At 34.5% G+C, this 16,927-nt stretch overlaps 4 protein-coding genes across 5 annotated transcripts; 2 read left to right on the plus strand and 2 right to left on the minus strand.

Annotated features, from left to right (window-relative positions):
• The first annotated feature begins 4,842 nt into the window (after positions 1-4,842).
• LOC108215534 (transcription factor TGA1) lies at positions 4,843-7,285 on the plus strand. 2 transcript variants are annotated; one of them, XM_017388014.2, is made up of 9 exons: positions 4,843-4,997; positions 5,239-5,413; positions 5,501-5,569; positions 5,656-5,715; positions 5,806-5,880; positions 5,965-6,010; positions 6,121-6,392; positions 6,463-6,690; positions 6,782-7,285. In XM_017388014.2, the coding sequence occupies exons 2-9, from the start codon at positions 5,252-5,254 to the stop codon at positions 6,926-6,928; spliced, it is 1,059 nt and encodes a 352-aa protein (XP_017243503.1). In that variant the 5' UTR covers positions 4,843-4,997; positions 5,239-5,251; the 3' UTR covers positions 6,929-7,285. The 2 variants fall into 2 exon arrangements, with proteins under 2 accessions (XP_017243503.1, XP_017243504.1); XM_017388015.2 differs by having other exon boundaries at positions 4,893-5,032; positions 6,782-7,073.
• A 13-nt stretch (positions 7,286-7,298) lies between these two features.
• On the minus strand, positions 7,299-8,265 carry LOC108215536 (ATP synthase delta chain, chloroplastic). The gene has a single exon (XM_017388016.2). The coding sequence runs from the start codon at positions 8,188-8,190 to the stop codon at positions 7,468-7,470; it is 723 nt and encodes a 240-aa protein (XP_017243505.1). The 5' UTR covers positions 8,191-8,265; the 3' UTR covers positions 7,299-7,467.
• A 2,842-nt stretch (positions 8,266-11,107) lies between these two features.
• On the minus strand, positions 11,108-12,362 carry LOC108218000 (uncharacterized). Its single transcript, XM_017390922.2, has 2 exons — positions 11,982-12,362; positions 11,108-11,345 (listed from the first exon to the last, which is right to left on the minus strand). The coding sequence occupies exons 1-2, from the start codon at positions 12,228-12,230 to the stop codon at positions 11,256-11,258; spliced, it is 339 nt and encodes a 112-aa protein (XP_017246411.1). The 5' UTR covers positions 12,231-12,362; the 3' UTR covers positions 11,108-11,255.
• Positions 12,363-13,791: 1,429 nt separating this feature from the next.
• On the plus strand, positions 13,792-16,459 carry LOC108217906 (pto-interacting protein 1). Its single transcript, XM_017390812.2, has 7 exons — positions 13,792-13,995; positions 14,233-14,489; positions 14,580-14,706; positions 14,989-15,262; positions 15,628-15,760; positions 15,850-15,936; positions 16,188-16,459. The coding sequence occupies exons 1-7, from the start codon at positions 13,914-13,916 to the stop codon at positions 16,314-16,316; spliced, it is 1,089 nt and encodes a 362-aa protein (XP_017246301.1). The 5' UTR covers positions 13,792-13,913; the 3' UTR covers positions 16,317-16,459.
• The last annotated feature ends 468 nt before the right edge of the window (positions 16,460-16,927 follow it).

A 16,927-nucleotide genomic window follows, 5' to 3' on the forward strand; every position in this document is an offset into this window, starting at 1 on the left:
CGATGAACTAAACAAATATTATAAAAGAATAACCAACAAACATACATCGGTAATAGTTAATTTATTGATATCATCCATCAATATCATGTCAAGACTATATTCTTCTCTCGAGTTTGGATTTGTTGACTCCCACATAACGGTTTATAACTACCTTTGCTTGCAACAACTTTTATTTTTTTTAATATCGTATAAACAGCATTCACTTATCGTTGCAGAAGAACGGCACCAACATAGTTAGAAATCGAGCAAGAAAACTATCACCAAAGAGAGGTAGGCTTGTGGTATTGAGAGAGAGTAGGTTGTATTTATATGATCCAAAATCCTACAATCTATAGGGGTATTTATAGGTGCATAGAGACTTGTCTGCTACTCTTTCCCATAATTAAATAATCAGAGACAAAATCAGATTAAAACTTTCAAGCTGCTATATTCCATAAATAATCTGAAACAAAATCAGATTCTGAAACTTGCTTCTAATATATCCGAAACTAAAAAAGGTAGTTCTAATTTTTGATATTTTTCATCCGAAAATTCCAGAAAATTAGAAAATTAGAAAAATAGAACGGAGCGATGTGAGAGGCGCCACCTACACGCCCCTCGCTTCTCCTTTATATAAGTATATTGATTTTGATATTTTTCATCCGAAAATTTCAGAAAATTAGAAAAATAGAACGGAGCGATGTGAGAGGCGCCACCTACACGCCCCTCGCTTCTCCTTTATATAAGTATATTGATGATTGTTTTAATTACATAGATAGAATTATTCTCTTACAAAATTTGAAATAAGAATATATGCTAAATATTATATTAAAAATATTATAAAAATAATTCAACTATGTTGCCAACAGATTTAAAATTGTGTATCAAAAAGTCTAACAACCTATATTTGGAAATATAAGAGACTTATTTGGCAAAAATAAGATGTTTATTATATATAAAAACTCAAGATCGAAAATTTTAAGGGCACGTAGGAAGTACAATTTTCAAATTTTAATACGATAATAAGACATATATCAAATAGCAATTTTTTGTTGTTATACAAGTTCTTTGTTTTATAATATGCTGCTATACACGTGTTTTATTTAAATTATTTTCTCTAAATAATATTTCTTTCTGCTTTCAATACATTTATAAGAGAAGCAGTCTAATATTATAATTCTTTAAAATGAATAGGATCATAGCAGCTCATTTCTATGTACATATTTGAACATAGGCAACTTGTAAGATAGATCTGCTGAAATTAAAATTATTAAATTTAATGTTTAAATTCTAAAATTAATGATACTTCTCAAAGACTGCAATGCAATAATGCATCCTGCACAAGAACAGAAAACACTAAAGGTATGCCACGTCAGACTTCTAATTTAAAGTCAGTAATCCTATTCAGAAAAAAACATATTTCCACGTCACTCCTTTCATGCACGTCACTTTTGTACAAAAGAAGATTTAAGAGAAAGCTAGAGATTACTTACTCGTATTAACTTTTAAGGTTGCTTAATCAAGAATAAAACATTGATTAGCCTCCCTGATTGATTGGGTTCCTTGTTAACTAAAAAAACTGAATATTAATCAGTGATATATACTTGCCATCTAGTTGCTGCTCCACTTTAAAAGTACGAAAAGCAAACCTAGCTATGTCATTGTTAAGAGAGATGGAATATTCTGTTGTATATACAATTGATGACGCAATTTTTTTGTATTATATATCTTCATTGTACAAATTTCTTTTGTAGAATTTGCAGAAATGTATATATATTATATATAGGTGGATTTTGTGTTTTTTTTAATAAACACTTCTTTTTTGCATTCAAAAATAATAAAAATAAACACTTCTTTCGGATTATCCCGAACTATCGAATCTCGCGCTCATGTCTTGTGTTTGATTCGCTCGCTAATTCTGAATTATAAACTTTGCTAACAAGTTATTTTCCACTATATAATTACTCATTAAACAATCTCAAGTTGATCTCGAGGCTGGGCATCAATGCATGCAACTTGTAGTAAAATGCAGTTAAAATCAAAATATCTTGTTTATCGCGAAATATTAAATATTTTACACAATCCACCACAATCACTTTTGCAGTAAAAACAAAGGAATTGGGACTTGGGAGAACTACAAGTAAAATGCAAAAGAAATTGAACTGAAATATCACGGTTGAGGGGAAAAGCGTCCGGAGGATTAGCAAATTGATACTGATTATTCAATTAAACTTGAACCGAAATTTTATGATTCAAAACAGTTCCAATTATTTTCTGAACCAAACTTAATATTCCGGTAAAGATTGAATACCAAAATTAAAAATCAAAATTTTTAAAACATAGAAAATTACTACCAAATTAGATAAAATGACAAAATTAAAAATATTTTTTAATAAAAATATTATTATTTCAAACTAAATTACTAACAATTAAATAAAATACTAACACTTGTATTAACATTCACAATTTATAAATCAATAATGCATATTACCTGATAATTATAAAGTATCATTACATGATATATGAAATTAAAATATTACAAACGGTCACTCACTCGTTATTGATAATATTTTTATTTTATTAATATATTTCGGGATATTGGGTTTTTCGGTTAATTCGATACAAAATTCAAAAAAAAATTGAAACACCGAAATATACAGAAATTAATAACTGAACTAAAACCGATTTTTTTGTTTCTTATTACTTTTTTATTTTCCCGGATTAAAATTTAATATTTAATAAAAACTAATAATAAAACCATCTAATTAATATATCTGAAAATATGTACTTAAAATCAAAATTAAATTACTATTTTGAAACCGAGAGGTAAATAGATGTTAAAAGTTCATTACCTATTTTATACAACAATTGCAATGGTATATATACTATGAGCAGGCTTCATCACCAATTATAAATCAACCCATGTATTTGGAGAACTATGCACACGGAGTGGTTTGTCCAATTATTTGCTTCTATTTTTCAGGAAAGATTCGATGAAACAGTTCGGATGACAGTATGAACCACTTGTATGGTTGTTAGTAATATTTAATTATTAGAAATATTCCAATCATAGTGAATAAACCGTTGTTTACCAATATATGGTGAAAATTAAACGAGTTACCAATTCTGTTAAACATCGGAACATAAATCTGGAGGATTCGAGGTTTAGGCAAATTAGATGTGCCGTTATATAAATTTTAACAATATAAAGGGGTTTCAAATGAAACTAATAAACAAACACAAAAATACTCAATATGTTTCAAATTAGTTATTGACTTTATTTTTTCAGAATTGAATTTTGACTGAAATTTATATCAAATATCTTATAAAATTTATATATAGAAAAAAGAAGTATATTGAATTTTCTTTTAAAGTGTATTTTTCGATTTTTAAGATTATAAAAATATATAATTTTTATTCAAAAGTTGGTCAAGACAACAAAAAGCTGGACTCATAATGTGAAAAGGGACAGCAATTTTTTTTTTTTTCCTTTGCACGATATCATAATGCAACCAACATAATGGGGGTAATTTGCTTTTGTTACCCTGCTCTCTTTAGATTCACAAAGCAAATACTAAGTGATAATCAACTCACCATAATGAAGTGCCCAATCTGTCCAGGCCATTAAAACAATCTTTATGTCACTTTTTTTTGTACCAATTCTTTATGTAGCTTTAAATCTTCTATTGTATGCTTATCCGACTCAACGATTTTGTCCCACCTGGGAGAGACATATTAAAAATAGCTCTGTGTGATTTATGACACATTTACAGCAAATTCGTTGGATTATGAAATTAAGCAGATTTAATTAATAATTAAACACACAAATGTCACATGAATGAGTGTAATTTATTTGGCTTTACGGATTATGACCTGGTTTTGCTTGCCACCATGATTTTTAACCTGTATGTGTCAATTTGTTTCCCGTCTTTTCTCTTGTTTAACCACCCTCTTTTAAGTGATGTCTACCTAATTTTTGCATAGAATAGTCTGAATAATGTAAAGTGGGGTCCGGTCTTTCTTGATCGCTTTAAAATTTTAGTCAGATTAACAAAAATATGATATGAATATATGATCATATAATAGCGGTTAAAGATGCAGGGAGCAAGGATTTGTTGATGATTTCTAATGGTTAAAAGATTGTGGAGTAGCATTATAGATCTGTTATGGACACCTTTAAGGATTCAGGAAGTGTTTACTTTATGATTAATGAATTTCTTTAAGAGACATAACATCAATTTCATGTATTTATTAATGAATTAGTTATTTAGTTGTATGAAATAAAAATGTTATTATTTATATATAATTAAATTATACCTTTCTTCTGTCAAAATAAAATAAAATTATACCTTTCTCATTTCTTGGAAATCACTCTCAATTTCTTATTCTTATTCCTTATACCCTCTGTCCATGTTCGAATTTCATTCTCAGCCTCGCTTAAAAGCCTCCCTTACCTTATACGTCATTATACAAGGTATCAATAAAATTAAATTTAGAGATTTACACATAACTGAACTGGAATATCCATCCACTTATCAATAGTTTATTGATCTAACTCTTTCCTTTTGTGATTTATTGGTTTTACTTTGGAAAATGCTTGGTGCACATAATTGTGTACAAAAACATGTACATAATGACATGTGGTAGATTTTAATTGGATGGTCCCCTGCATTTACACCAACCACCCCAATTAAAATCCACCACATCACTTGCCACATCATTATGCACAAATTTTCTGTACACAATTATGTGCACCTAGCACTACTCTTTTACTTTTCTCAACACCAGGTAGTGATGTGTGTGCATGTGTCAGAATAGGCTCAAATATACAAGTAATGAGGAAGGCTGCATCACTTTCCACCTATTTCAGATCACACCTTTTTTCCTTTATAATTGTTGATAACCATTGTTCAGTAACTTGAGTTACTCTGCTTTAGTCTTCCTTGTCTTAGTTCTCAGACAAGTTAGTAAGATAGAGCTGGAAGATAAAGTCACTAGCTAGCTATACTTCTTGGAAGGTAACTATGATCTGTGATCTGTGTGGATTGTGATGGTAATTATGCATGCATGCACGTGTGATTATAAGCATTTCTTCTGCAATCTCTATGTATGAGTATCAGTATATATATGTCTTGTTTTCGATCCATCTTGTCTTTGACCAACCATCGTCTCAGTGATATCATCTGAGCAAGAGGTCATGGCCCGATACGTAGTGTTGTGGCATGCATCTGTAATTTTTTGATGGTTTTTATGTTTCAGGAAGCAACATTAAATGGCCTCTCCATCAACTCAATTCGCGACAACAAGAAGAATGGGAATGTATGATCCACTGCACCATATCAGCACCTGGGAAGACATACTGGGAGCAGAGAGTAGCGTAAACATTACAAGCTCTTGTACGATTTTGCAGGCGGATACAAGGCTGCTCAACAAGGTACAAATTGTATGATTTATTTTTCATTTTTTATTTTTAAAGAAGAACTTACACGATGTGTAATGACTAGTGATTCTTCTTCTCTAGTCATATACGTCACAAGAATCACTAGGAGAATTATCCGATAACCAAGCAGGGAGAACTAAATGTGACAAGGTATTATTGCTCTTAAACTAAGCAATGTTGTTTTTCTATGGATACAAAAGATGTTTGAAGTTCTGAAGAATTTGAATTTTTTGCAGTTACAAAGACGGCTAGCACAGAATCGTGAAGCTGCTCGTAAGAGTCGTCTGAGGAAGAAGGTACACACGACTTAGGAGTGACACTTGTAATAAGAAAACGTATGCTGAGATGGAAAAAGACCACTTACCTTGTATGTTGTTTCCCTCTAGGCATATGTCCAGCAACTCGAAACAAGCCGCTTAAAGCTGGCACAACTGGAGCTGGAAATTGATAGAACAAAACAGGTTAGATTAGTTAGGTTGCTAACACAAGTGTTTTTATTTGGTTTCTTTGTTGTATGATGAATCAGTAAGTGGCTGTGATAACAGGGTCTGTACACCGGGGGAGCTGGCCATTCTGGAACTATCAATTCAGGTCTGCGCTTTCATGTGCCTAGTCGTGCCACTGCTAAAAAATTATTTTGTGGTTATATTGTGTGCATGATCTTCTTTCGTCTGAAGCATGGATCGTTACTGAAACCGCAGGGATTATTTCATTTGAGATAGAGTATGGGCTCTGGGTTGAACTCCAGGAAAAGAAGAATTGTCAGCTCAGGAATGTTTTGCAGGCTCAGATAAGTGAGAAAGAACTCCGTGTGCACGTCGAGGGTGGTTTAGCTCACTTCAGTGATCTGTTCCGTATGAAAGCAGAGGCTGCGAAGGCTGATGTCTTCCATGTAATGCATGGGATGTATAGATCTCCACTTGAGCGTCTCTTCCTATGGATTGGAGGATTTAAGCCATCTGAGGTTATTCAAGTAAGCCATCTGAGATTATATGTCCAAGTCTTGTTTTCTGCTAGCTGTCTGAGGATTTCAATTTCTGCAGATTTTAGTGCCACAGCTCGAGCCATTGACTGAGCAACAACTTGTAGACGTGTATAAGCTGCGCCACTCATGCCAGCAAGCTGAGGATGCACTGTCACAAGGAATGGAAAAACTGGTGCAAACTCTAGCTCAATGTGTAGTACTTGATAACATAGCCGGAGGAAGTTACGGTTCTCGGATGGCCTCTGCAATGGAGAGGCTGGAATCTTTAGAGTGCTTCATGAACCAAGTAACTATCACTTTCTTTCTGAATTTCCACCTGTTAAGTATTAATGCTTCAATCTGTGGCCTTGGCTTGACTGTGTCTTATTGATTCATAGGCAGATCACCTTCGACAGCAAACACTGCAGCAGATGTCTCGGATCTTGACCACCAGCCAAGCAGCTCGCGGATTGCTTGCATTTGGGGAATACTTTCAGCGTCTTCGCGCATTAAGCTCTCTCTGGGCTGTTCATCCTCATTTATAGGTTTTATTCTCCTACTCCCATCATCATCCCCAACTCAATCAAGCTGGAAAACAAAGTGTGTGCTAGTGGCGGCTTTTCTATATATATAGTCGCTTTATTCTTGCCATTTTGAACCCTTAGTTGCATAAGTGTATGTAGGATATTTGAACTTCAGTTTGTACCTGTACATCTTGGCCACGGACTGCCAGGAAGAGATCTATTTTGAGTTCAGAACCCCTCCCCCTTTGATACTTGCAGCGGGATAAGAACAGAATCTTCGTGCTCAATTGCTCATAACGGGATACTAAATATGTTTGGTTTGATTTGTTTTTACGCAAAAACTATATATCATAAACAATTGCATAGCATTTCTGTAAATTGAAGAACGATAGACATTGAAACTACTATTATATATCATTCTCCAATGATCTTAAACATCTACAAAAAAAATCTCATCCGTTGTACATTTGCGCAACGGCAAATCATACAGAACACACACATTACACATATACTATAACATATCAAAATTAAAAAGCTTCCTCCAATTCAATCAATAATCATCAAACTAATTGAAGATCACCGACCTCAAGCGTCTCCGCAATCTCCTCCAACTGTTTCTTCACACTCATATCGATCAATTTCGAACCTCCATTCCCGTACCGTATCGTAAATCCAGCCACCAGCGATTCATTAAGCGATGTTTTGATCCTCACATTCTTCGCTCCAGTGAGCTTCTGCACTCCTTTTGCAATCTGCGCCAAATGCTGCGCATCCAATTTCACAACCGACGTTACAATCGCAAGCTCCGTCTCCGTCATCTTGTTGTAGACGATCTCAAACTCCTCCGTAATCGCCTTAATCTGATCAATTCGCTTCATATCAATCAACACATTCAGAAAATTCGCGACGTGCGGCTGCAGATTCGCTTCCTTCGTGTACGAATCGACTAATTCGTTCTTCGCTTCGACTGTAACGGTAGGGTTTGTGAAGTACCTGTAGACTGCTTCTTCGGAGAAGAGGTCGCTGATCTTTTCGAGGTCGCCGGCGGTGGCTTCGAGAGTTCCGTTTGACTTGGCGACGTCGGCGAGCGCGGTGGCGTAGCTGCTGGCGACGCTGTCGGACATTCTAGCGCCGCCGCGACGGCGAGATTTGACGACGAGAGTGAGTTTGGGGATGCGGAGGCCGCCCGAGAAGGAGAGAGTGCGTGCTTTTGGAGGCGTGAATTGAGGCGATGACTGCGATCGGCATTGAATTGTGATCGGAGATTGTTGCAGAGCCGCCATTTGATCGCCGAAGAGTGTGTGTAGAGAGATTGAATGAGAGTGTGTGTAACTGTGTGTGTGGTGAGGGAGGGTGTATGGATGTTGAAATATGGAGCGATAGGTAACGGACGGTGGATATTCGGGAGGAGAGAAGATCGACGGTGGAGAAGATGTCTATGATCTTTGCAATCCTGTGGACTGAAAGATGGCCTCTCATCTTCGCGAGGGAATCGTACTGTAAATTGTAAATAATTAGAACTATTTAATAATTTAAATTATCATATACCACATATTTTATTAATGTATAATAACTAAAATAAAAAACAAATTCTCACGAGAAGAGATTAAACAAAATTTAAATAAATTGAGAATTTATTCAAGAAAAAAAAACGAACTAAAAATAATAAAAAAAGGAAAAGATTGGACTTTTTCACGATAAAAAACGATCAAAGCTTCTCATATAATGGAGGGAGGATTTTTAAAATTTTAAAATACTTATTTCATATTTGAGCAACAATTGAATTCACCACTCTTCTAATTTTGCTTGGATATTTAAATGTTACCGAGGCTTGTGTATATATAAGAGGTATTATCATATTTATATGTGTAGGGTATGTGTGTATATATATTTTAAAATTATTTAATTTATGTGTTATGTATATATATTCATTTATTTCTTTTAATAATTGACACGGTACGGGGTTTTTTCGATTGGTCTTAATCTAGAATAAAAAACGCAATCATTATATTGATCCGGTTTTCTAATTTCGAGTTAAATTCGTTTTTTTGTCAATTCTGTTGATTTCAGTTCTAATTTGGTTTCGTGCTTACCCCCCTCTTCCCTTTTCCAAGCTACCTTTTCCGTTTGAAATGTCGATACTGTTCCTAACATGAGACAAATTACTAATTTACGTTTAATCAATAAGATTAAATATAATCATGAATGATATTGTTGAATTCGTTATTACAAGTACTTTAATATGATGAAGATGAAGTTTTTATATTTAACACTACTATAAAACTAAAAATATTAATAATCAAAAATATGTGTTGGCAAATATGAAAAACACAAATGAGAAAATTATTTAGGGACCGAGGGAGCATATGGGCTAATATGTCGGGATACTCTGCGGAGACATTTATTTCAATCAACCCATGTTAAAGGACAACTGATGAGTGATGACCCTCTGCAGAGCAATAATAAATTTATTGCCGGAGAACAGGCCCGACTCAAATAAAACGAAGCTTTATATTAAAATAAAATAAAATGATAGTTTGTGGATGTGTCAAAGTAAAAATCTCTTCTTATATTCTCAAAATAAATAGTAGCCGAAAATTAAAATTACAAAAGTAAAGTATTGATAATCAAATATAGTGACATAGACAACGACACTAATATTCAAATTAATATTATAAATCACACGTTTAAAAATTATATTTCATTTCAACTATTAATAAAATTTATAAATTTAAGTTTTATTTCTAACCTAACATCAATTACTTTCTTTAACTATTTTTAAAATGAACTTGAAATTTGAAAAAAAGATACTTGGTAACATTTTTTTTTTTTTTTTGTCAGGGTCTGCATACTCGCAGATGAGTTGTATCATAGATACAATAGCTGCATCAGGGATTCCTATCATCCAACAAAGTTTATCATCTAACCGAAAGATACGTAAAGTATCTCCGGACGTTTAGATAATAAAACTTTAAAGTCTGAATAAGAAAACCCATAAAACCCCTTTCCATGATCCTGAAAATCAAAATAAGCAAAAAGAAACATAAGAATGATAATTTAGTTAAGTAGAAAAAAATATACGGTGGGAAAAATAAATCCAATAGTGACATAAATATGAGAAAAATTATAATGTCTAACCAAAGCGAGAACTTTGGTTAGACACACAGAGTACTAAAATATTCGTAAATCATACTAAGCTTTTCTTATGAAAATAATAATAACATAAACAAAGAATTTTATATTTTTGTCAGGAAAAATCAATCATTCTTGACTGCAAAAAAATGTAAAAAGTTTACTTGGGAATTAAACAGTTAAACATATTAACTTAAAAATAATATTAATAATTTTATTAATAAGAGAGATAAATTATAATGATAGGAGTCGTGTATTGAATATCAACAAAATGAAAATTTTAGTGGGTGTTTGGCTGTGTGGCTTCTGGGCTTAAAAGTCCGAGAAGCCCACATCAGCTTATTTATTGTCCGTTCTAGCTTATTTTTCAAACCCGACTTCTGCTTCTTTCGTTCTAACAGAAAACGACCTCGAGCTGCGACTCAAAATCTGGGGATCTGGGACTGATAGAATTAGTTCACTACTGGCAAGAGCATGTCTTTTGTCTACATATGTTTTTTCAAGCTGAATTGAAGTAGAGATGGGTGTGGATATACAAAATTACCAAACTAATATCAACTTATAAGTTAAGTTATCCAAACACTTTTTAAAAATTTCTAGTAGCTTATAAGTCACGGTATCCAAACATTTTTGGTAGCTTATAAGTCCAAACCAACTTATAACTTTTAATCCACTTCTTTATTTTAAGCAATAAGTCATTTTTTTTAAGCTCAGCCAAACGGCCCCTTAATGCCATGGAGAGATCTTTCATGCTGAAAATTTTTTAAGATTGAAACCTTAAAAGTCATGGGTCCTGTACTATTGGGCTATTTGCCGACCCAGCAGCGGGCCTGTTGGAGAGTACCAGCTGTAGAGAGCTTTCAGAGAAGCATGGTGGCATGCCTGGGCTTTTATGTAAATTTTACGGATTCAAGTTTACGAATCCTCTAATCCGCAGATCAAAATATTCTAAAAAACTAGTGCAGACATGGAGTCATGGACAAATACATAAACATAACTGTACTAAAGAATATACTACTATTATTGCAAAGCATGGGGAACCAGAAACATCAATAGAACAACTAGTACTACATTCAAGTTAAGACTTAAGAGTGCTGAGCATAATTCAAGACATACCATCAATTAAACTGGGCAGCGACATTATTGCAAATTGAATCCAAGCACATAAAAACAAAAACAAAAAAACTTTTACTACTATTATTGAGATAAAACTAGCTCAAGCACTTCCTGTAGAATTAGTCTCAGGTCCACTTCCTCTGGTGACCGGTCTTCTTGGAGGCGGTCGGAAACGCATCGCCATGTCTCCCTGTAAAGTATACATAAAAATATTATTCCCATAAAATGTGGGATAGCACACATCATCCGACTTTCTGTAACCATCTTTTCTTTCTGTTTTCAAGGTCAATTTTTGACAACCAGATCTTGTGCACACATTAATTTCAAATTAGTTTTCGAAAATTACATTCATTATTAATTTTTGATTAACAGTTGAATCCAATTCTACTAAATTCTGATTTAGGAGTGGTCATATGATTTCACTAACATGCATAGTCATAAATCGTGAAACGAATTTTCTATGGTATGCCCATGGGCACACGATAGTCACTAACTCCAATGAGAATACTAGCTTTTGATTGGTGGATGGATAATAAATGTTGATGGCCCTCCTGCATTTACACTAATTCCACCAATCAAAAGAAGCCATTTTCATGAGAGTTCGTGCTTATTGTGTGCCCTTGGGCACACATTAGAAAAACCGATCGTGAAATCATACTCATAAATCGGAATTTAATCATATGCATATGATTCATTAAACATTACATATATGTATGATTTCCGAACACTTATATCTGTAATGTTTCATGAATCATATGCATATTTATAGTGTTAATACCGACACAGAGATATGATGAAATATGAAGAAGGAAACGGAGAGACTTACAGAAGTCACAGTTGGTCCAGGATCAGCAGACGAAGAAACAGGCTCAGTTGTTGAAGGCTCTGTCTCTTTTACAGCAGCTGGTTGATGACTAGTTTCAAAACCAAAACACTTGAAGAACAAAGCTCTCACAACTTCATGCAAGGGATACTTGCAAAGCAGTATATTACCGCAACTGTAATCACCATAAGCACCGTCTCTTTCCTCTCTACTCACCACCACCACCTTCCCCTCTTCAGCAGTTCCTTCCATCGCACAAAGTTTTTTTTAAAATAAAAGTTCTCTGGATTCGAAGCTAGTGCATAGTAACATGAATTTTATACTACTAATATTCGAGATTTATGGATAGTATTTTATTGTATTTCTGGTAGTCTTGTGTATTATGGATAGTTCCTTATTTATATTACGCGTGCCATGGTTTCCTTGTTGTTAAGATGTGTGTGTATATCGTATATGTGATTTGACCGAGGTGTGTAAGGTGAAATATTGAATGTTGGCATTAATGGGCTCTTGCTCTCTATTTACTGAACCCTGCTGTTTTTGCCACTTCTCAATTTTCAGTCGGTGTCAGTAATTTAAGTATAAATTGATTTGTAAAATATTTGATCAGATAGGCGATAAGATGAGAGTAATTTGGTAATAAGTCAATAGGATAATAATCGATCTCTCATAAAATTTGAGTTTAATCCAGTCCGTTTACATTCTTATCATGAAAGATAATTGTGACATCGTATATCCATAAATATGATTTATTAAATGTAAATTATGTAATTACTAATTACCAATTATAAGGATCCAGGATCTAACAGGGAAGCTGCAATCAAAGTAGCAATACATAAAAGTACGGTTGTTAGAGCAAACCCAACGCAATTTCCTATTTTCAACCCTAAAATATTATATAATAATGATTACCTAAAATATAGGGGATCAAACAGTTGTTTTGCTCCAATGGTATTCCTTATATTAATCCCCTATATTTCAAATTCACATATGCAACTGAAATAGAGAGAGAAATTGCAGTGGTAAATGACAGAAAAACAAGAGGATATATGAGGGATAGAGAATTGCCTTGGAGTTGTGTTTTTTGTTCTCAATCCTCAAATATTGTCCATGTAGATTAAATATAGGTAAGGAGTGGGTGCATTGGAGTTGCTCTTATGAAGAAGTCCTACAATCATCTTGCTTATCATTAATTTTGGGGATTGTTTTCCATATAATTATTTCCGAACTTGAGGCTTTTCCCCTTAACAAACAATTCAACTAGTATAAAAAAAATAATGGGTCTAATTTGTTTTTACTTCATTTGGTGCCTGTTTGTTTGAAGTAAGTTCTATTTATCAAAGAATTGTGGTGTTTCACTCTAATGTATGGTACCATGAATTATAGTTTGATCTAATGTTCTTGCAAACTGTTGAATTGATTTGTTGGCTCATTTTGATGAAACATTCGATAGATTTTGTAAACTAAAAGCTCCGGGAGTTCTTCGTAGAATCGACCTAAGTCTATAACCACCCATCTATACTATAAATCAAAAAGCTTATTTTGCTGATTTCACTTGACTAGTTGAAATTTATCACTGCGGGTTTCCTGAAATTTTGTGATGAGGTTCATCAAAATTTCGAGAACGCTGCGGTACTAGTAAGTGATAAATGTCATTTAAACATGTGTGTAATTCTCTCAGAATCTCGAGTTGTTGGTAGGAGGGCTTACCAACCCATCTTGGAGGCATACGTGCCCATAATCAAGTATGAGAATATTGGGGGTCGTATTAAGTGATCAGTTATCACTTATCCCAAAATCTCGAGGTGCTGGGAGGAAAGTTTACCAGGATTGTATTCTAACATGTATGATTATGTTATTTTTTGCAGTTCTAGGAATTAAGGCATTTGGTAGTTCATTTTTAGTCTTGTGTCAAGTAGCAAGGGAGAAGAGGCAATGAGTTGCTTTGGCTGTTGTGTGGATGATGATATACCAAAGGCTGCTGCTAGAGGACCCTACAAGGCAAATCAATCAGCAGGTTTTGTCACAAATAGCTCTATCATAAATTTCATCTATATAAGATCAGGTATCCGAACCAAGTAATTGTGACTGTAGGCGCTTTTAAACCCTTTTTACTACATGACATTTGAATCTTGCTGCCTCCGCATATTAGTTTAGTTCTAGTACATCGCTGTCATAATTCCAGCATTTGTCATCGCTGTTCTCTGCCCTCTGCTTTATCAAAGTAGTGTACCTGATTTGAGGCTTTGTGTAGGAAATGCCGGTGATCATGGTCATCATGCTACTGTGACAGCTCCAAGGGACACGATAACAACTAACATTCAGCCTATTGCTATCCCTGAGCTCTCAGTGGAAGAATTGAAAGATATTACAGATAACTTTGGCTCAAAAGCTTTGATTGGGGAGGGGGCTCGTGGAAGTGTATATCAAGGTGTGCTGAGAAGTGGGCAGGCCGCGGCAATTAAAAAATTAGACTCCAGTAAGCAACCAGATCAAGAGTTTCTAGCACAGGTTGGTCAGATCAGAATATACCACGTAAACACTTAACACGTCGAATAAATGGTTTAGTATATTTCGCTGCTTTTTTGCATGTCACTACAGGTTTCTATTGCATCACGGCTTAAACATGATAATGTTGTTGAGCTACTTGGCTATTGTGTGAATGGTGGTCATTGTGTCCTTGCCTACGAGTATGCTTCAAATGGATCTCTTCGTGACATTCTTCACGGTATGTGGTGTTGGGTTTATCAATCCCATCTGTTTGAAATTGACTATTTTAACTGTTTATATATATCTTTGTGATCTATCAAGTATTCGTAAAATTATGTTAATGATCTCTATATGTGGATTGCTGCTTCATGAGCTGTCTAAGTACTTGTGCGTGAAGTGGGAATTTTGTAGCAAACGTCCTATTAAAGCACAATGGCGTTATTTGGTTGGGTATCTTGGTTTGATCTAAATAGGTAGTCTCTCATTTCTTGATGTAGCAAATTGTCCATGGTTGATGTAGGGAAGAAAGGTGTTAAGGGTGCCCAACGAGGTCCAGTTTTATCATGGTCCCAAAGAGTGAAGATTGCACTGGGGGTAGCAAAGGGACTTGAGTATCTCCATGAAGAGACACAGCCTCAGATCATCCATCGAGATATCAAGTCCAGCAATGTTTCACTTTTTGGTGCTGATGTGGCTAAAATTGCTGATTTCGACCTCTCAAACCAACCACCGGACATGGCAGCACACCTTCATTCAACTCGAGTGCTTGGAACTTTTGTTTATCATGCACCTGAGTAAGCTCTATATGGGAATCATTCTTTTTCAGTATGCTCATGTTTCTTTCTAAATTCCAAGATTTTAGCCAAATAGACATTGTAGCATTTGTCAACCAATTTAGAATTGATTTTTTTCAAAAAAAACAAGGTGGCCGGAAAAAATGAACTATAAACGCTTTTATGCACTTCTATATGGTGTATTATAAGAGTAAAATTAATACTCTCTGACATGATCCTACTGGAATTAAAATGACAACCTATGAAGTTGCTAGAATGTCATTTGCTCTTAGCATGTTTGACCTTTACAACAGAACTATAATGTCCTCAGTTATGCTGCTTATTAAACTGTAAGATTGTCTGATTATTCTGTTATTTGGTGGCAGATATGCAATGACTGGACGACTTAGCTCAAAAAGCGATGTTTACAGCTTCGGTGTGATCCTATTGGAACTCTTAACAGGGCGTAAACCTGTTGATGACACACTCCCTCGAGGACAGCAGAGTTTAGTGACATGGGTACTCCCTTCTGTTCACTGCACTTCCCTGACTTCTATTTTAAATTTTTGCCTCAGAGGTGGATTCTTTATTATGTGATTTTGTATTAGGCAACCCCGAAACTCAGTGAAGATAAAGTGGGACAATGTGTTGACACTAGACTTGGCGGAGAATACCCACCCAAGGCAGTTGCCAAGGTAATCCATAAATTTATTCAAAGATAATAAAATGTCGCAGTACTGGGGAAAAGTCTGCAACCTTACATTTAAACCACAAATACTGCAAAACCACATCCGAACATATAACATTCCCACCCTCATTCTATTATATCCAAATGACTGCACCTATTGTTTTGATACCTTCAATAGTTTAAATCTGACTTGAAAGATAATGAGATAATTCGTTGTTTATGTTCTTCCTGCATGGCTGCATATCTTGCTGGAAAAAGATGGCTGCAGTTGCCGCCTTGTGCTTGCAGTACGAAGCTCATTTTCGTCCAAATATGAGTATTATAGTGAAAGCTCTCCGTCCTTTGGTGAAGCCTCGGCCTTTAACTCCACGTCAATCACATCACTAGCGGATTACTTCCCTAATCTATGATCTACACCTCTCAAATTGTAGTTTTGATATGTTATTATCGGCTAAAGTTTGAATTGGTTAAGTTCTCTTTAGCCATCAAACAAAAATTTGTGCACGGTTTGTGAATGCAATTATATCAAAGAGTCTGCACCATCAAGTATCAGGTTTCTTTGTTCTCTGAACATAACTTCACTTTCATGTATACATATCAATGCTGCATCTTGTAATGAAAAAGAGGCTATTCATCATAGGCAAAAGTAGTCAGCAACTCTAATGGTAATGTGACTCTCACCACTCAACAGCACCTAAAAACTTGGCCAGAACAAAATCAGATGTCGCTGTACTGAGATTCCATTTCTTGTGAAAGGGGTAAAAATACCATTACATAGATTTATTGAAGTGAGGTGGTGCATATAAAAACTTCTCAAGTAAGTTGTGGTTCTCAAAATAATTTAAATAAGTTTATAATAATAACGTTTAGAATTTTTTTGGTATAATCTGTATGAATATTTCAGTTTGATGTATGTACAATTGTTTAGGCTTGTTTTTAGTAAAAGTTCATAAATATGTATGAGTTTAGTTATTTAAATTACCATTCAAAAATTATAT

This window comes from Daucus carota, chromosome 4 (genome assembly GCF_001625215.2).
Source record: "Daucus carota subsp. sativus chromosome 4, DH1 v3.0, whole genome shotgun sequence".
NCBI lineage: Eukaryota > Viridiplantae > Streptophyta > Magnoliopsida > Apiales > Apiaceae > Daucus > Daucus carota.

What these genes read in the sequence shown, in the direction of transcription:
- LOC108215534 (XM_017388014.2), top strand. Translation starts at nt 5,252, where the DNA reads ATGGCCTCTCCATCAACTCAATTCGCGACAACAAGAAGAATGGGAATG. An exon ending in ATACAAGGCTGCTCAACAAG is followed by an intron (nt 5,414 to 5,500) that starts GTACAAATTGTA and finishes CTTCTTCTCTAG; the next exon opens with TCATATACGTCACAAGAATC. An exon ending in AGAGTCGTCTGAGGAAGAAG is followed by an intron (nt 5,716 to 5,805) that starts GTACACACGACT and finishes GTTTCCCTCTAG; the next exon opens with GCATATGTCCAGCAACTCGA.
- LOC108215536 (XM_017388016.2), bottom strand. Translation starts at nt 8,190, where the DNA reads ATGGCGGCTCTGCAACAATCTCCGATCACAATTCAATGCCGATCGCAG.
- LOC108218000 (XM_017390922.2), bottom strand. Translation starts at nt 12,230, where the DNA reads ATGGAAGGAACTGCTGAAGAGGGGAAGGTGGTGGTGGTGAGTAGAGAG. An exon ending in CTGGACCAACTGTGACTTCT is followed by an intron (nt 11,346 to 11,981) that starts GTAAGTCTCTCC and finishes TATACTTTACAG; the next exon opens with GGAGACATGGCGATGCGTTT.
- LOC108217906 (XM_017390812.2), top strand. Translation starts at nt 13,914, where the DNA reads ATGAGTTGCTTTGGCTGTTGTGTGGATGATGATATACCAAAGGCTGCT. An exon ending in CAAGGCAAATCAATCAGCAG is followed by an intron (nt 13,996 to 14,232) that starts GTTTTGTCACAA and finishes GGCTTTGTGTAG; the next exon opens with GAAATGCCGGTGATCATGGT. An exon ending in TTTGTTTATCATGCACCTGA is followed by an intron (nt 15,263 to 15,627) that starts GTAAGCTCTATA and finishes ATTTGGTGGCAG; the next exon opens with ATATGCAATGACTGGACGAC.